Here is an 18,982-nt window from a genome sequence, read left to right as displayed (position 1 = left end):
TATAATCGAATAAATTGACGTTTTATGGATTAAACAATATTTAATAATTCTCAGGCAGGAGCACAATCAGAGGTAATACAGGAGCTGGAAGATAAACTGTCTGCAAAAAACAAAATTGTGCGAGATTTGGAACTTACAAAAACAGATTTGAGCAAGAAAATATCGGAGGTTAGAAATTACTGGATTTGAAAGGATACTGTCAGCTCCACCTTGCCGAAGCTTATATATGACCTTACTTTATTAGGATTTCCCTGCATTCAGGAATTTTAAACGAATTTAAAGTTCTTTCTGGTTCCTGTATAATATAGCTTATTTAGATCCTCGTTGGGTAGATTTTTTAAACATCGCTATTGTTATATTCTTGAACAAACTAAAAATGAAAGATTGAGTTCGATGTCTACTATCTACAGTAAAACGCGATATGCTATTCTATTCTTCAGGTGGAAAATGAGCTAGATCGAAGGAATTCAGATTATGAAACTGCTGTAAGCAATTGCAAAGACTTCAGGTTAGCTAATAGGTTCAGTAGTCTTTTAGTCAATTATAGACATTCGACCTGTAAAAACACTAGTACTTTACACTCAAGTGCAACGATTTAGAGTTGTTGCACTATTACAGTGACCAATAATATTGATATTTTGGGACAGGTTTTCGGAAAAAAATACCAACAAGCAAACAAATATATTAATTTTTGAGGACCATGTTTTTGCAGCTCACAGCTACAAAGTCTGAACACAGAACTAGTTAACAACCAACAAACAATGAGAAAACTGAACGAGGATTATCAGAACAAGGTGGAAACACTGAACAATACCCAGAGAACACTGGCAGAGTGCCAGGAAGATTCGCACAGGTAGAGTTCCTACTGGTGGTAAAAACAAGTTGTCAAAATCTCATCATGTTCCATCAAAACTCATCATGTTCCATCAAAACTCATCATGTTCCATCAAAACTCATCATGTTCCATCAAAACTCATCATGTTCCATCAAAACTCATCATGTTGCATCAAAACTCATCATGTTGTGTTATTTTTGTGTGTTTCGTTATAGCGACTGTTTGTAAATAATGTTTCGTTGCTCTCAACAGCTGACAAAATGTTCAGGTTAAAGGAGGAGATACTATCACAGAAATCAATGATATCGAGAAGTGAAGACGATAAACGAGAGCTCAGTAATCTGCTGGAAGCATTGCGTGATACCAACGAAAAGTGTGGGAAACTCAACTCAAAACTTGAGGAGGAGATTCTTGATAAGGTGAGTCACGTGATATTATTGAATTTTAGGGTTGAATGCAAGACAAATCTCCAACGCATCCCCAATAAAGACGGAATTACAATTGTAAAATAATCCGGCTGGATTCAGCCGGATACCTGGTTAAGTTATTGAATTTGTAATGATCAAAATGAATCTGCTGTGGCAAAATACCAGCTCATGCACAGTCTTACCACCATCTTATCTGTACTAGGGTAAAGATATCACGGACCTGAGGGAGAAGGTTGAGGAGGGTAAGTCTGACAACAGGGTCATCACACAAAGACACGACCAGGAGTTAGAGAAGAATGCGTGGAATGTTGAGAAGATTCACGATCTTCAGGTTTGAAACTTTTGTATACCATTTTTAAAGTACGCTTTTAGTTGTTCGTGTCAAGGCCAACGGTTTGAAATAATGATGGCGATAATTAAACACTTTTATTATTTTTTCTTAAAGCTGATGTTCACTGTGCCCGAGGACACGTTTTTTTTAAGTGTGGTGAGTTGCTGATTTCACCTTTTTCAAAGTAGAGTGCACAAAATGAGGAAAAAGTCGCAATACTTTTTAAAGTGCAACCATAAATTTGTACATAAGATGAAGTAAAAATATTCAGCAGTTGTGATTTGAAAAAACGAAGTGCCAGGCTCAAGCAGAATATGACTTATGAGCAATTAAACTGAGTGCCAAAAATCAGCAAACCAATTTAACCTCCAATTGACTAATTCCATTGATTTCGCCATATTTTGCTCAAATATTGTTCACATTACACTAGTAGATTGGAGTGAGTAACTGTTTTCAGCATTTTAGTCATTATTAGCAATTCCAGTAAGTGACAGAAGTCAGTAAAAAGTCATTTTTATATCTGAATACGACTGCTCTATTGATGGTTCTTGTCAAAATATTAAAAAGATCAAGGCATAACTGTGTTTTTTTCTGGATAAGACAATGATTGGTTGTGTCTTTAAACTTATTCTTACATGTCTATGTGCGAGCCATCAGCAAAAAGTCACACATGTATCAGCATGAAATTTAATTTTTTCTAATTGATGAAATAAGTATCGAAATTTCAGTTCTCTTGTTCAGTCACCATATTGACTTTTAGATTGAAGGTGCCATTAATCAGTTAAAAGAAGGCTTGAACTCTGTACTGCTTACACTCAATTATGTCCCGAGTGCCAAAATTCAGCATATCAGTCATATAGATAAATGATGTAAAAAGACAAAAATTGTCTATTTCTTGATCCATGGGTGTACTATTGTTAGTTTAAGCATCTATTTCGAAAATTAATGTGTTCATAAAGGGGTCAAAAACAGATAATAATATTAGAGTGCCACTAATCAGCTGTAGTGACTGCTGCAGTCAACCTGGGAATTACCAACTATTGTAAGTCAATATCAGCATTATTAATCATCTCAAACCACCGAATTGTTTATGTTGCAGATACGAATCTTAGTTTACTTATATCCTGATAATTTGAACCAGCATATGTGTCCTGAAAATCAGTAATAAGTGACTTATTTGACAGAAATAGTCATTCTTACTGCTAAATGGCACTCTTTTTAGTTCAAAATATTGTTTGAGGGAGCGGTGTGCCTTTTTTGTTTAATGTGGCACAATTTTGTTGCACTGTGTGCCATTATTCAGCTTAAAATGACTTCTTTTTCTAGGCATATACCAATGGTAAATCACATAAAATTTGTGCTTTGTAAGCAGTGTTGTGATAACCTGCTATAACTAACTTAAAACTGGCACAATCAACTTCAAACATCAATAGTATGTACCAAATTTCCATGATGAACATGATATTGTTGTCAGAGATCTAATTTATCGTGCCAATAATCAGCAAAAAGTCATTTCTATGAAGATTTTAAGCTAGAAATATTGTTTATAAAATGACTTTTTGCTGAATTAGAACACACAATATCGTTAGATTTTGTAAAGAATCATCTTGATAAACCTGCTTATGCTGTCAAACATCAATTGTATAGTGCCGATATTCAGCAAAGAGTCATTTCTTTTGAATTTTTAATCGTGATGAATTTGACCTAAAAATGACTTTTTACTGAAAACTGACACACTCTTAATTTGATTTTCGAACAGAATGCTGTTGAGCAGACTTAATCTCGACAGTATGATTGAAAAACGTTCTAATTTGTTGCTGTCTAGCTACTGCAATGTAAAAAAATCAATTGTAATTTTGTGAGTGAATTTTTACTGAATACAGGCACACAATAGGTTTTTCCTAGGTTACATTATTACAGACCAACGTTTCTTGAAAGTTGTTACAGTTCATTCACAAGCTGATCAAAAGTATGGGCCTTGTACAACCCCTTCAACAAAACTAGAAATTTTACCAAACAAATGACTGTTTGCTTATTTTGAGCACAGTTCAAGTATTCCTACCAAAATCCAAATATTCTTTGAATAATTCTGAGACATAATCTGAATTTTGAACAGAAAAGTCGCAAAATTCAGTTTTTTATGGGCGTTTTCAACATTATAGTCCAAAATGCTGAAAACTGGCACTGCCTTGGTACTATATTATAACATATTAACTAAGTAATGGATTTTCCTTACAGGGGCAGTTAAGATTGAAGGCATATCTGTGCAACACTTTCTAGTTACTAGTCATATCACTTTCACTGTCAAAAGTGTCATGGCACTCAAAGTCATTTTCACCACACTTAAAAAAAAACGTGTCCCCAAAGTAAAGTTCCCCGTCTTTCCAGACAAAACTAGAGCGGTACAAGTCAAACCTAGATCAAACTCGGCATGAAGCTGAAGAAGACGCTCACTCTCTGGAGAGCGAGATCAGAGAGAAGATGGGGGAGATCTCATCTCTGGATCAGCAGAACAAGGAGCTGCTGAGCAGGTTGGATGAGGTCCAGAGCGAGGTGAAGTTGCTGAACGAGGATATACAGACCAGAGACTATAGGATTGACAAGCTGAACGAGGTAATTTGATCAACATTTGATGTGCTTTTGATGTTTATAACGAATACCACTCTTTTACGAGTACCAACCACACCTTTTCCTCGATCGATTAAAACACTTGCGATCGTTTAATTCGTTAAACTGTTATTTACTGATATTGCACAATGGTGCCCAGGTATCGAACACACACCTGAAGACTATCGAGAGTTTAGCAGAAAAAGGAGAAAACAAGGCAGTTCAAATAGAGCAGCTCAACAAGGAGGTAGGTTATCCCAGTTCCCTAAGTTAACTAAGTAACGTATACGTTAACTAAGTTAACTATACGTTCACTAAGTTAACTATACGCAATATAAAAATAACTAGAAGAAGATTTCGAACTGGCCATGCACCCAACATTAGACATCCCTTTGTCTAATCGTTGATAAGAGGTCAATAGAGAAAGGGTCGAATATTCCCTCGTCTACTTTCACACGAATCATTTCTTTTAACGAGTATTATCAGATTGTAGATATTTTATTATTGTCAAATTTTAGCTTTCCTTGCTCAATAAGGTGGCTTAAATTAAATTATAATTGCTTATCTGGAATGTGGACTATGGAATGTGGTTAGTATTACACGCTCCTTGAATGTAACAAATTCAGGTGGAGGAGGTTCTGGGACAGAGGGACCAAGCTATCACCGCAATGAGGTCCTACCAGGAGCAGTGTGATGGGTTGAGGGGTGAGATAGCAGCGCAGGAACACAATGTATCCGCTCTAAAAGATCAGGTAGATCAGCAAGCTTCAAATTATTGGTCCTGTTCAATAATAGGGCAAATACATATTAATAGCGTGTAGTGAGCAAATAGCAAAAGTAATAAAAGTTGAAGAGATTATTAATTGTGACGTTATTTAAGTTACTTTAAACGTATCCCTTGTATTCATAGTTCATACCGTCTTTTTATATCTTTATACTCTCTCAACCACATTGTTCCTCTAAAACACCACAATTTCAACAGCCATCTCGCCTGAATTCTGAGAATGCAGACTGTGAGACTGTGGTATTCATTATTTTCATTGTTGCAGTGCTTCCTAAAAATATTCTTTTCAGATATCTGGTCTGGAGCAGGAAAAGTCAGAGATTTTACAGGATGCTGAGACTTTGGATAAGAATTGTATTATAATTAAGGAACAGGTGCGTGACAGATTACTTCAATATTTCATGAGTACTGAATAGTTATACTTCAGATTCTTCAAGAAATTCTTTAATTTCTTGAAACCTGCCTGATTAAGGTATCATATAACGTTGTTATAGCCAGAAAAAAAAACATAGCTACATCTTTAGCCGCGTTAAGATAAATTTCTAACCGAAAATTATGCTGTGTAGTGTGTAACCAGCAACCACCACCTGGTAAGAAAGAGTCAAGGTAAAAGAACATGATAAAATTAGCAGCGTGACAGTTACATGTCACAAATGACCCTACACTCCGAGGCCACATGCTCACTGAGACTGAGTCACATTTGAACTGACTCCCTTACCTCTCACTCTCAGTTATAATCCTTTCTTGCTATCGGTAGTGTCAGGTGTACAAATCACCTCCTCGATTTCAAATTCTCCCTCCTCGCCATCCTCCAATTGTAACAGATCTCTCCCTTCTGTCCAATCAGTGAGCTTAGTCCCTGTTTTATTCTCCAATCAGATCCAAGGTCTCTGTCCACGTGATACAGCACGTGTCATGACATGTTGTGCTGCAGCTAGGTGGCATGCTATTAACTCTTGGCGCCTCTTCCACAGTCAGCGCTTATCGTGCAATCAAAGGCTGAGAGGCGAGGGGTGTGTGGAAGAGGCTGAGTGCTGGTAAAGCATGTAGACAGTTGCAGTAGGGACTTGTGTTTTCATGTACATAGTTTACTGTGTATATTCATACATCTGACACTCACGTTTTTGTGCTCATCGTTAAGAGCATTTTCTTTGCCACAAAACTTTGCATTTTGGAAATTCCTTCTTGATACTTTTGAGACTTTCTGTGTACTTTGTAACTTTGTAACCGCATATTTATTGTACTAGGTTGTTGCTTGACTTCCAAATGGATTTTGTTTTAAAGAGCTTTTACTCTGATTTACTTAAGAAAATAAATTTAAGCTGATTTGATATGCGTTTCATAAACATCTAAACTCTGATTCTGCAGTTTGAATATTTCCATCTTTCGTGTGACAATTTGTTCGTTTTCACTTGATAATTTTCTCATAAAATGTTTTTTACGCATGATAATATCTTCTCAAAGCAACAATATTTATCATATATCGAATCTTTAGCCAAGCAAATCAGAGTACTGTATATAATAACAGATGACTAGATGAGCTCGGGTTCTAACCTCAGTTCTCCGACCCACAGGGCGTCTTCCTCCCCCAACAAGACTAGATCCTACTCTCCCGTATCCAGATACACCTGGGATGAGGTTTACTTTGTGAAGGAGTACACGTTATTTTGAGAATTTTTTGATGAGCCGCGCGATTTTGGCAACTGATATTTCACCGTACGAAATCTAAAGCCCAAGAATGACCACAAGCCTATTTCCAGAATTAGAAATAATACGTGACATTGTTTCTAAAAATACGGTGCCGGTTAATCTACGTCGAGTGAATTCTTGAGTCAAATCTTTAAATAAATTTAACTCAATAACTGCACTGTAAACTAAACAGTTTATTCTGCGCCAGGTTTAAGTTTAATTTCAAAGTTATTTACAACTTCCACTTATAAATACTAAATAACCGTTAAATTATCTTCATTCTATTTATGTCTGAGAGGCGAGTCAGCACAGGTTTAAAGGAGCATATAATTTGTTATATAAGTTATATACAGGGTGGCCCAAAAGTGACTACCCACACGCAACCTTTTAATAACTCACGTAATTCGTCTTCAAATTGCACCAAAATTTCAGAGATTATAGATATGGGTCAAACTTAGATTTCCTGAAAGTTTTGTAAGCCACACCCAATTATAGTGGGCGTGGCGTGACACTCCCTATTTTTCACTATTTTCTTCATAAAATGAGACTGTTCACTTTTATAGAACAGCAATTTCAAAGATGACCGAATTGCCTTGCTGGGGCTTTGATATTATCATGATTCATTAAACCCTTTCGATTCCAAAAGTCGAACTGCATTTCGGAGGTAAACTCCGTTGTGTTGTGACCTGATGTTACAGCGTCAAATTGGCACGAAATACATCTTGGACTTAACCGTCAGCGAACAACCTTTTCTAAGATCTAAAGAGATGAGATTTTAAGGCGACTAAATCACAAGGAGCAGCACAGCGTTTCTTACCGGCTGAAAATTTTACTGCATAAAGTCAGCAATCTTCGCCATCTTCCTCGTTAAATTCAGACTAACTTTTACGAAGAAATTGGTGTTACGTCTAGCCAAAGTCAATTTACTGGTAAATCAAAATGACTACGGGAATATTACTCGATTAGTTTTAAAATCAACGTATAAAAACTATTAATACTTTGCAAACTGCATTCTAAGTTTGATCAGATTGGTTGACAGATAATTCACTAATCACGTATCCGATGAATTTTGAAATGGTCATAACTCAGCCAAATTTTGAACAATGAACTTGAAACTTTGGGAAAGGTTTTAAATTATCAAGCAAAGCGTTCTTAAGTAACTGCCTATTCCCAGCTACTCCCTTTGCCGATACTTTGCATACACCTTGGTACTGGCTTAGCTATAAGTATTTAGTATAATGATAGAAATTTAACGCGATAAATATTAATATTTTTCTCAATGCGTTTATAAGTTAAGGGTTTGTTATTACCTTGTCATATTTGCTTGTCATCAAAGACAAACTTGCTGCTTTTAGGTTATTTTCCCACGAGGTTGGTTCTTTATAATTATAAAAAGTAGGCATTCTTCAAGCTTCAATCATGAGTAATCTGACAGACCGGTTGGGTTATACAACCGGTTATCTGTGATGGCAGATGGACCACCCAAGATGTAAGAAATTCTCAGTTACGATGGCCGTTTCAGATTTCGACTTTCACTAGACAAGCTCTCGAAGAGACCGAATTGCCTTGATTCTTGGGACTATTAATATTTTATCATGATGTCATTTGAAAACCATGTATCGATTCCTAAAAAGTGGCTGCATTTCGGATGGTTCCGTTGCGTTGTGACCGATCTTGCCTGCGTCAATAGACCACTGGAGAATTAACTTCTTGGAATATAACCGTCACGAACAGAGCATATTATTTGCTAAGATGAAAGAAGGATTGAGAATTTTATAGGCGACTAAAACTAAAGGTGGCTAGCACAGGTTTCATTACCGGCTAAATTATACTGCCTATAGAACACAATTTCTGCCATCTTGCGCTCGAATTAAATTCAGACAAATCTACGATCACGTAAATTGTGAACGCCCAAAATCAAAATTTCCTGTAGAATCATAAAATGAGACTTAACGGAGAGAATATATACGTCGAAAACACATCTTAGCTATTTCAACAATCTAACGGTCATAATAATATTAATACCTTCTGCAACATGAATATTGCTTAAAGTTTAGACATTAGAGTTTAGACACAAAATTAATTCACTAATCAATAATGGCTTAATTAGTTAATCAATTGAATGTTAAATAATCTAATAACAACATACCGGGACAGGTTGCACAACAGAAGCAGTTAACAAACTATTTGCACGAAGAGCTGGCCCTAGCCAAACAGCAGAATGAAACCCGGCTTATGGAGGTGAAACACGGCGAGATGACCATCGAGCGACTGGAGAAGTCCAACTCTAAATTAGGTACATAATTGCCCATAATTGGTTTATTATGAAAGAGGTTGATGGTTAATATATCATGTTATTGGTCTGTTAGGTAATTTGACTTATTTTAAACTGAGTTTTATAAAAATAAAACGCTTGTTTTGTGTCGAGGATGAAGGTTAACACTTAAAAAACCGGAGGTCACCAAGTTTCATTAACTGCTAACTCTACCTCCTATCTCACAGGATCCCAGATAGAAGAACTAACTGGTCAGTTGGCCAGTAGAGAAAGTGAGAACTACACATTGTCCAGTAAACAGAAGGAGAGTAGCTTGACACTGGAGAAGATGGACGAGGACAACAAATCCCTGAAATCTCAACTCGAGACTGTCACCTCCTCGCTTTATTCTAAGGTAGGGTTATTTTGTAATTTTGTGGGTGTTAGAGATTGTAGCGTTCTTTGGTCGATTCAGCCGAATGATCGGAAACCGGAAACGTGATCCAGGGTTAAATGAGGAGGGGCGTTGCCAAAAGATCTTCTTATGATACCCCTTGAGTACATCTACTCTACAATATACATTAATACATTGTAGTGTACATACTGTAAACATAGGACTATTGAGAGATTGCAGCGTTCCTTAATACCGATCCCTAATAAGGGTTCGTAAAACTCTTCAAAATGTTCACTATCCATTTCAATTTGAGGATTGTGGTAACACGTACACTGCTATCGGTTTTTGACGTTGACACCTTGATTTTTGCAATATGCTGCAAATTATATCGTAAATTGCTCAGGAACATATTTATTGTAGAAAGCCTACTTCCTTGCAAATACATTTCCTTTCCCACGCTAAACTAAGCAGCCTAACCAGCTTAAAGTAGTCACGTAGGCAGTTTAAACTAGTCACGTATAGAATGAGAAAAGCTTTGAAATACGTTTAAAATCCTCGACTCAAACCAAAAAAATTAAACACCACCATAAAATCTGACAAATTTGTTCAGGAGTGTCTTTAAAAACTTAAGGTTGTTTAAATTTTTCAAAGCATAACAAGAAATGCGGCCGCTTTTCTTTTGTGGATGGCCGCTCAATTTCCCGATCCGTGATGGCGTATTTATCATATTCCATACAACCTGGGGACGGCCCAGTCTTTACTGTTTATATAAACATGCAAATATGGCGAAGTGACATGCCGACTGCCGAGCGCCGCCCAGTTAATATAATTCTATATTGAATTTGAAAATCGTGTATATTTCTATGTAACCATATGTTTATTGTTTATGCAACCTGACACGGATCTGTGCAACATAGTAATACTAACTCAAAATAATAATAATATGCTATCAATTAGTGCCTAGTGGGATACGTACATGATGAAATTAATAATGTACTTGGTTGGTTCAGTGCCGCGCGCCAACAATTATATAATTCAGATTATCACGCAAAATAACTTTGCGCAGGTAGTCACGTGGGCGATAACAGTGCTCGCAGGCACGTACGCACGCACGCACGCTCGCACGCTCGCAGGCACGGTCGCAAAGCTACCATATACAAAAAAAAACCTCGATCGCTAACCCTTGTCCTTGACTCTTTTCTGCCTTCGGCACGAGTCATGGATCGGGAAAAAATTTAGCGGCGAATTTCCTTGTCACGATTCTTAATCGAATCTGCTTACTTCCAGGAGCGCCAGTTGATAGAAAGTCTATCAGAAAGTGAGAAGTTAACAACTCGTTTGGACGAACTTAATAAACAGCTAAAGTCATCCAAACACACCATCACTGATAGCAATGACAAGGTATAATACAGTTCACCTCGAGATAATTTTTGATTTATTGAAAGTTTTTGTAGATCAACTAAAATCCATGGGACGATTCTCAGTGACTGAGCTGAATCACGTGATAATAATATTCATCCACTTACCAACTCCAGATGGCAGCAGATAGCAAGACGATCCACTCTCTTGAAGAAGCAATATCACTCTCCCAACAGAGATGCAGTGATATCCAGGAAGAGAACAAAAGATCGGCTGCCTCTTTGGAGACGACCCAGAATAAGATGCTGGAAGCACAACGCGAGCTAGGGGGTGAGTAATGTAATGGGTAATGATTTTTGGATGGTTAGGAACCTGCTAGGATTGTTCAAGACATTCCTAACATATTTATTGGGTATACAAGGTCAGGGACATGAGCTAAGTATTGAGTTGATCTTGGATTCTCTCTATTTGACGTTTTCGATACTTTCAGCTTTGAGACAGACGTTAACTCAAAAAGATTATCTTATTGAGAGTTTGGAATCCAAGACTCAGAAGTTTGAGGAAAACATTGGCTTGCTGGAAAGTAAGGTTAGTACTGTGTTTCCTGGGTTCTGTGTTCGTATAACCAATTTCCTCTTGTTTCTTCAATCTTCATAGCTTCTAACTTTAGATTACTCCTATAACCATTATTCTGATTGACATCAGCTGATTAAAATACCTTGCCCACAAGGATTATTCTAGAAGACTGTCGCTACAGTAATTGTCCCAGTAGGCTGACTCTACGTTATTTGTTAATGAAGCTGCCTAATTGCATTGCCCGGTAAACTGCGTATTCTCGTGTGAACAAAGAGATGATAAAGAGCTACAGTCCCACTTAAATATACACTCTTACATTATGTCCCTAGCAACCGCCCATATGGGTATATTCGGTTGCCATGGAGACAAAACGCAGCTGGCAATTACCGCCCAAATAGAGGGGTATAGGATGTACTCGACCCGTAATGAAGGTTATAATTGCTGGGGGATCACGTGCCCTGGGTACCCATTGGCTAATGTTCCAGCCACGTGACTACGGTCTGATCTCTGATTGGTGGGTTACTGGTCACGTGATGTTTTTCCGTGTTGTGATTGGAAGAGAAAATAAAGCTTCGGGGCCCTTAATTCCACACAATATCTTGTTTTGGTGCAAGCCTTGCAGTTATTGTTAAGATGCACTGCTTGCTTGTATTGTAGAATGGTTTCCGTTATAATTTATCTTAGACATTGACACACAGTCTCTCGATTTGAAACCTTTACCCTGATGTTTGTCCTGAATGTTTGTTACCCCCCTATCTCCCCCCCCCCCCCCCTTTTTACTCCCCAATAGTTAATTACAAGCTTGTCACTCTGATAATGTGGTCAGATCAAATAATTTGTTATGATCCCAGGGGGAAATTTGGTAGAATATTTAAGCTGTCCCTTGATTTAAAAAATAAAAATTGGTTTGTTATATCAGCAGTTGCTTACGCAGTTCGTCGAGATATTCAATTAACGGTTCCTTATAAAATAACTTATTTGAACTGTCAGGTGACTAGCTGGCCTATATCTTAATAAATAAAATAAGTTTGGCACTTAATTTGTAGGAAATGTCCAACTATCAACATAATATGATATTCTATTATTTTGATATAAAATTTGGTCTCGACGTGACAAGCTATATCCTACCCACGTCATGTAAAATGGCAAGGGAAGTAAAGTTTTCTACCTTACAAGAAAAATTTAGTTAGAAACGTGAATGCAGAGGCGAAATGACCACCCGCGCAGACCTGCTATCCGGGAGGGGGGCATTTTCCAAAATTGAGCCTTTTTTTAACGAAAAAACGTCCGATTTATACGTTCGATGGACGTGAAAAAACTAATAGAACTCACGACTTTCATGTAACAAGGCAATAGATGTAACACAAGAACCCTGCGCCCTTTAACAAGCCCGAAGCCCTCGTTTTCGATGCAACTGACGCGTCCTACCGATATCAAATACCTGGGGAACTAGACATCCAGTCCACATAGCTGGGGAACATCCAGTCCACAGTTTGCTTACAGAGACCTCCCTTTTGTCACGTGATACTCAGATAGTAAGCTCCAGTCACGTGGTATGTATACCCCTTACTCTGGATCCTATAGCTACTACTCCCAACCATGTCCCTGGCCCAGAGTAAGTTTGTGAAGCCAGAGTTAACTCTCATTGGGCAAGTGCTGCTTTTTAGAGAGATCTAATTAGGGATCGTTCACATATTTGATATTACGCTGGCTATATCTCCATATCAGCTCGTTTACATATTTGATATTACACCGGCTATTTTGGCTATTTTACACAACCTCTCCACATCAACTCGGTAAGCCACAGTTCACTTTGCTATTGTGTAGAAATTACATTTGCATCACCGTTTTCAAACCCCCTCCCCAACTCCACAGCTTGGTTTACGCAATGTGTGAATTGTCCCTAATTATATCCCTCCTTATTCTGTCTAACCAGGAAGAAAACTGAATCGCTAACACCTATTCAAAACCACATTCTCTTATCTGAAAATAGCTTTCAGATTCGAAAATCTGGTCAGTTATATCCACTTATTATTGAGCAATATATTGAGGCGAGCATTTTTTAAAGAAACACCTTTGACTGTTGCAGATGTTGCAGACATTGCAATCGGGACCATATTTTTGTCTCTGACTTAGATCATCACTTACTTTAGAGTTTAGATTTCTCATCACAGAAACTATTCCCAACCGCACCTCACTAAGTGGGCCATCTTGAAATATGACATGGCTTCAATTAACAAAGTCAGTATACTATTTATACTTTTGCACAAAGGATCACTAACAGTATAATTTAAGTTTGACCAAGGTGTTTTAATAAAAGTTAACGCGTTGTACTTTCATGGAATAAAATTAGTAATGGCCAAGATTTGTAAAGGTTTATCAAGCAGATTTATCACAAATTTAGGTTCTTAGGTTCTTATTAAGTACAAACCATTCCCTGGGCAGTTTAGAATTAAAATAAAATGGTGAAAAACTATTGTAGAAAACCACTGTAGAAATTGACATGGTTGTAAACTGAAAATGCTTCTTGCACAACGCAAGTACAACTTCAATAAATTATAAAATTGGAAAGACGGTGCTCTGCGATTAATATCCCTACAAATCTGCACATGAAGTACAATTGTTTTAATCATTTAGTGACAAAGTGACAACTCCAGCATGACTCACCATTAAAGTTCCTCCCGGTAATTACCTGCTACCCACTGTAGTTACCTGCCAATTAACTGTTAATTAACTGTTAATTACCTGTTAATTACCTGCTAATTACCTGTTAATTACATGCTAATTACATGCTAATTACCTGCTAATTGCCTGTTAATAACCTGTTAATTACCTGCTAATTACCTGCTAGCCACTAGCCAGCACACCGGAAAGTGGAAACTCTGCTCATCCGGGGTCAAGGCCAGTGTGCTCTCTGTTTAATTTTGAACGTCTCAAACGTTAAATGTGCGACCACTGCGTAGCTGGTTTAATGGTCGCACTATTGGTCACGTGACCATAAAAGTTGTCTCTGATTGGTTTGTCCGTGCAAAAGGCTGCTCCCGGTAAAGCTTGTTGATTTGGTAAAGATTGTAGATTTGTTGTCTTGATACCGGCAGCTTACTAATGGAAGTCTACCTGTGATCGAGGGAACCCAGGGGTCGAGCATAGCTAAATGGTCAAACTCTTTAAATATAGCACCGCCCCATACATATTTCATAATCAATATAATACGAGGCTGCGATAGTTGTGGGGAGGCTGTGATAGTTGTGGGGAGGCTGTGATAGTTGTGGGGAGGCTGTGATAGTTGTGGGGAGACTGTGATAGTTGTGGGGAGGCTGTGATAGTTGTGGGGAGGCTGTGATAGTCGTGGGGAGGCTGTGATAGTTGTGGGGAGGCTGTGATAGTTGTGGAGAGGCTGTGATAGTTGTGGGGAGACTGTGATAGTTGTGGGGAGGCTGTGATAGTTGTGGGGAGACTGTGATAGTTGTGGGGAGGTTGTGATAGTTATGGGGAGGCTGTAATAGTTGTGGGGAGGCTGTGATAGTTGTGGGGAGGCTGTGATAGTTGTGGGGAGACTGTGATAGTTGTGGGGAGGTTGTGATAGTTATGGGGAGGCTGTGATAGTTGTGGAGAGGCTGTGATAGTTGTGGGGAGACTGTGATAGTTGTGGGGAGGCTGTGATAGTTGTGGGGAGACTGTGATAGTTGTGGGGAGGTTGTGATAGTTATGGGGAGGCTGTAATAGTTGTGGGGAGGCTGTGATAGTTGTGGGGAGGCTGTGATAGTTGTGGGTAGGCTGTGATAGTTGTGGGGAGGCTGTGATAGTTGTGGGGAGGCTGTGATAGTTGTGGGTAGGCTGTGATAGTTGTGGGGAGGCTGTGATAGTTGTGGGGAGGTTGTGATAGTTGTGGAGAGGTTGTGATAGTTGTGGGGAGGCTGTGATAGTTGTGGGGAGGCTGTGATAGTTGTTGGGAGGCTGTGATAGTTGTGGGGAGGTTGTGATAGTTGTGGGGAGGCTGCGATAGTTGTGGGGAGGCTGCGATAGTTGTGGAGAGGTTGTGATAGTTGTGGGGAGGCTGCGATAGTTGTGGGTAGGCTGTGATAGTTGTGGGGAGGCTGTGATAGTTGTGGGGAGGTTGTGATAGTTGTGGGGAGGCTGTGATAGTTGTGGGGAGGCTGTGATAGTTGTGGGGAGGTTGTGATAGTTGTGGGGAGGCTGTGATAGTTGTGGGGAGGCTGTGATAGTTGTGGGGAGGTTGTGATAGTTGTGGGGAGGCTGTGATAGTTGTGGAGAGGCTGTGATAGTTGTGGGGAGGCTGCGATAGTTGTGGGGAGGCTGTGATAGTTGTTGGGAGGCTGTGATAGTTGTTGGGAGGCTGTGATAGTTGTGGGGAGGTTGTGATAGTTGTGGGGAGGTTGCGATAGTTGTGGGGAGGCTGTGATAGTTGTGGGGAGACTAACAGTTAGTGACATCAGCAGCAGGTTATAAGGTTATAGACTGTAATATTTAAATAGTTGTGCTGGTTCCATATTCTTCATGATTAGGTAGTTACATATTATGACACTATGTGTTCCTAAACCTATTTGAAAAAATGCAAATAAAATTCAAGCGCATTTTACATAAAATCTAAATACCTAGACAGTTTATGAATCTTTGTCTAACTCTCAGGCAAAATCTCGAAACGAGGACATCCTCTCACTGGAATCAGACCTGGTGTCACACAAGGACACCATCACGACCAAAGAACTAGCTCTGAACAAGATACAGATCGACAACGAGAGCTGTGTCATGAGATTGGAGTCCGCATTAAATGATAAAAATCGGGACATAGAGATTCTGATGAAGAAGGTGATCTTAATTTTTGCGAATAGGTTGGGTGGATGATTCATTGGCTAGTACTATTGTTGTGTACATGTAATTCATTTTGTCTGGGGTGTATCCCATCTGACAAGACTATAAAACACCTGCCTAGTGTGGTTATACCTGACCCCCTCCTGTCTTAGTTGGAGTTGAGTGATACTAAGGTTGAGGAGCTGACCCGGGAAGTCAGTGGGGCTACATCCCAACTCTCCCTGACACGTGACGAACTCAAATCAGCCGAGTACAAGCTGGCTAACTCCCTTCATCAGATCAGGTTAACTTTTATGCTTATATTTCTTGTTTGTTTTGCCACTTAAAAATAAAATTCCTATTTTGATATAAATCTGGTGAGGTAAATGGTAATTCAATAAAATTTATTTGAATATTAAAAATAATTATTCAAATAAATATTTGACATTCCAATCTCCCAACAGTGATATGAAGGAGACACAGGAAAGAAGAGATGCTGACACACGAGCCCTTCAAAAGGATTTAATGGAGTATAAGGAGCAAATGAAGAACAGCTTGGAAGAGGTAGGCAGTATTTTTTTTAGAGAGGCTGGCTGCGCCTGGGTGGCCCACAAGAGGATAGCATTTGGATGCTTTGCCTGCCTCTGGGGTATGGCAGTCCTAGGGGAGGATGCCGGAGAAATCAGAGTGTATAGTGGAGGATGATGGTAAGTGTTATGAGGGGGATGATTCATGAGGTATGTAGTATGTTGTATGCTGTTTGTTTTAGAGATACCATCATCACAAGTATTCTTATAGTTTAAAACATAGAAATCTGGGCACCTATATTTAAGTTTTAATAAGAAGTTTCCGAGATCGCACAGAAACACGTTTCGTAAATATTCGATCTTTTCCCGCTATATACACGAATCTTAACTATTAACATGTTGGAAAATTGTATTGTTTTCTATTTTAACAAAATTTTAAAAATCTTGTTCAGGCCACCCTGGGATTTGTTTGATATGACAGTACCTAATTACTTTGACTTAGCTGGTCGGCATCGATTTTTCACAACAAAATATATCCTCAGACTTTCTTGTTTTGCAATTTTTTTGCAGCTTTCAAATTTTTAAATAATTAATTTTTGCACGTTGACCATCCAAGATTTCTTTTTTATCCTTCTAATCGAATATGTTCATTAATATTTAATTTCATTCGTATTGCAACACGGAATATCTGTTAACTATGGCGGATAGCACTAGTAGATATTGCACAAATTGCAAGGTGGCACTCAAGCAGAATACCTACAAAACTCTTTGAAGCGATCGATTTATTTATAAATATCAAATTTTAAAAGCATATTAAGAGCAAGAGAATTTTGGTTTACTGGATTCAATATTTTTTAAATTTCTCAACGCATTTTACAAAAAGCCAAGGTATCAACTAAATGGTCCATAAAAATTATAATCATAATTCTAAGTTAAAGTTAAAATGAATTTGACGAGACATCTAAAAAATTAAAATTAACCAGCTAACGTAAGCAGGAATCGTTAACTAAGCTATTATTCTCCGCACTTAAAATATTATGTCGGCTGGGTAGTATTTAATGGTGGACCCCCTCTCAGAACCACAATCGGCAGGGTTAGTATCCTGCACAACCATATCCTGGTTCCATTCACCTAGATGTTGTAACATTGCTGCGTAATTGTACCTACAAATTTTCTAGTTCAAATTTGCAATCTTTGTACAGAATTTGTCAAATCTCCTGCAAAGATCGTATACCGAATGGTTGACTGGATAAAGAGATTACTTTACAAAGAGTTGCGAAATTAAGCGTTTTGCGTTCTATTTTAGGAATAAACCATGACATCGTTGTAACATAATTCCTCACCTATTTAAAGCCCACGCCCAAATGAAGTATACTGATTCGATTCATCACGAAATCTAATCCACCTATTATAGCTCATTTTTCATGGCTACTTATAAAGTAATAAAACTGTCGATGCAGCTGGGATAGACAAATTAACCCCTCCGTTTGCTCAGGAGTTAAAGAGATCCCGTAATCTGACGACATTAGGAGCTGACTACGACTCCTTGAAGAGGAAGTATCAGGACGCTCTAATGGCTCTGAGCCAGCAGCAGAAGGAGCTGGAACGGTCCAAACTCGAGGTGAACATCTTAGATTGTGTCATTGATAAATATTTAAACATTCCAGTTAAAAACAACCACTCCACCGTGAAAATTGATAGGACAGGGCTGTGAGGTCGGAATATTTTTCTAGCAGATTATGATTTGGCAGTTGAACAGATTTGTGATGATTTGTGCAATGAAGATAATAACAGTAGTTACTGTCCCAGATGGAACACACGGTCACTAAATGTGAGCGGGAAAAAGGTGACCTGTTGGAGGAGTACAAGGAGCTGGAGTCTGATTACGATGAGTTGGACAAAGTAAACAGGAAACTGAACAAGGAGCTAACTGACCATATGGCTACCATCCGGTTAGTACTGGAACTTTGCACGTGCACCATCTCGCACGTGCACTGTTTTGTACGTGCACTGTTTGGTTACCAATATTTTGAAATTGAAAAAATGTATCAACGGAATATTTGTATCTTCGGGGGTAACAGATTTGTACGCATGATCTAATTATCTATTATTAGTTAGTAAATTGATCGTTCACAAACAGGACGCTGGATGACACAGTTAACAGAACCTCGTTAGACTTAAAGAGATCACTGGAGGACCTTGTTTCGAAGAAAGGAAGGATCACCGAACTGGAGGCTCTACTTTCAGGTTTGGAGATTATCAAATAATTATCCAATCAATTAACTTTTGTCTTATCAATTCTTCTTAAAATTCGTTTTAGTTGAAACAATTCAGTGACTATTCGGATTTTGTGTCAAAAGTTCATCAAATAGTTATAAAATCGGTT

General features: G+C 38.4%; 1 protein-coding gene across 1 annotated transcript in view; it reads left to right on the top strand.

Moving 5' to 3' along the window:
* The window catches only part of LOC134821460 (centromere protein F-like), an 81,697-nt gene that overhangs the window by 26,660 nt on the left and 36,055 nt on the right, over nt 1-18,982 (top strand). Inside the window, exons 18-37 of the mRNA XM_063832204.1 lie at nt 55-168; nt 441-508; nt 713-853; nt 1,104-1,254; nt 1,466-1,594; nt 3,983-4,207; nt 4,362-4,448; nt 4,828-4,953; nt 5,276-5,359; nt 8,832-8,970; nt 9,177-9,343; nt 10,610-10,723; nt 10,858-11,011; nt 11,172-11,269; nt 15,908-16,087; nt 16,243-16,373; nt 16,534-16,633; nt 18,092-18,217; nt 18,406-18,548; nt 18,737-18,843. Of these exons, the coding sequence (XP_063688274.1) occupies nt 55-168; nt 441-508; nt 713-853; nt 1,104-1,254; nt 1,466-1,594; nt 3,983-4,207; nt 4,362-4,448; nt 4,828-4,953; nt 5,276-5,359; nt 8,832-8,970; nt 9,177-9,343; nt 10,610-10,723; nt 10,858-11,011; nt 11,172-11,269; nt 15,908-16,087; nt 16,243-16,373; nt 16,534-16,633; nt 18,092-18,217; nt 18,406-18,548; nt 18,737-18,843 (2,584 nt within the window). The remainder of the gene's footprint in view (nt 1-54; nt 169-440; nt 509-712; nt 854-1,103; nt 1,255-1,465; nt 1,595-3,982; nt 4,208-4,361; nt 4,449-4,827; nt 4,954-5,275; nt 5,360-8,831; nt 8,971-9,176; nt 9,344-10,609; nt 10,724-10,857; nt 11,012-11,171; nt 11,270-15,907; nt 16,088-16,242; nt 16,374-16,533; nt 16,634-18,091; nt 18,218-18,405; nt 18,549-18,736; nt 18,844-18,982) is intronic.

The sequence above is a fragment of the Bolinopsis microptera genome, chromosome 9 (assembly GCF_026151205.1).
Source record: "Bolinopsis microptera isolate Bmic1 chromosome 9, MBARI_Bmic_1.0, whole genome shotgun sequence".
Lineage (NCBI taxonomy): Eukaryota > Metazoa > Ctenophora > Tentaculata > Lobata > Bolinopsidae > Bolinopsis > Bolinopsis microptera.
The sequence above is the reverse complement of the archived record's forward strand: the minus strand, read 5'-3'. Positions and strand labels throughout refer to the sequence as shown.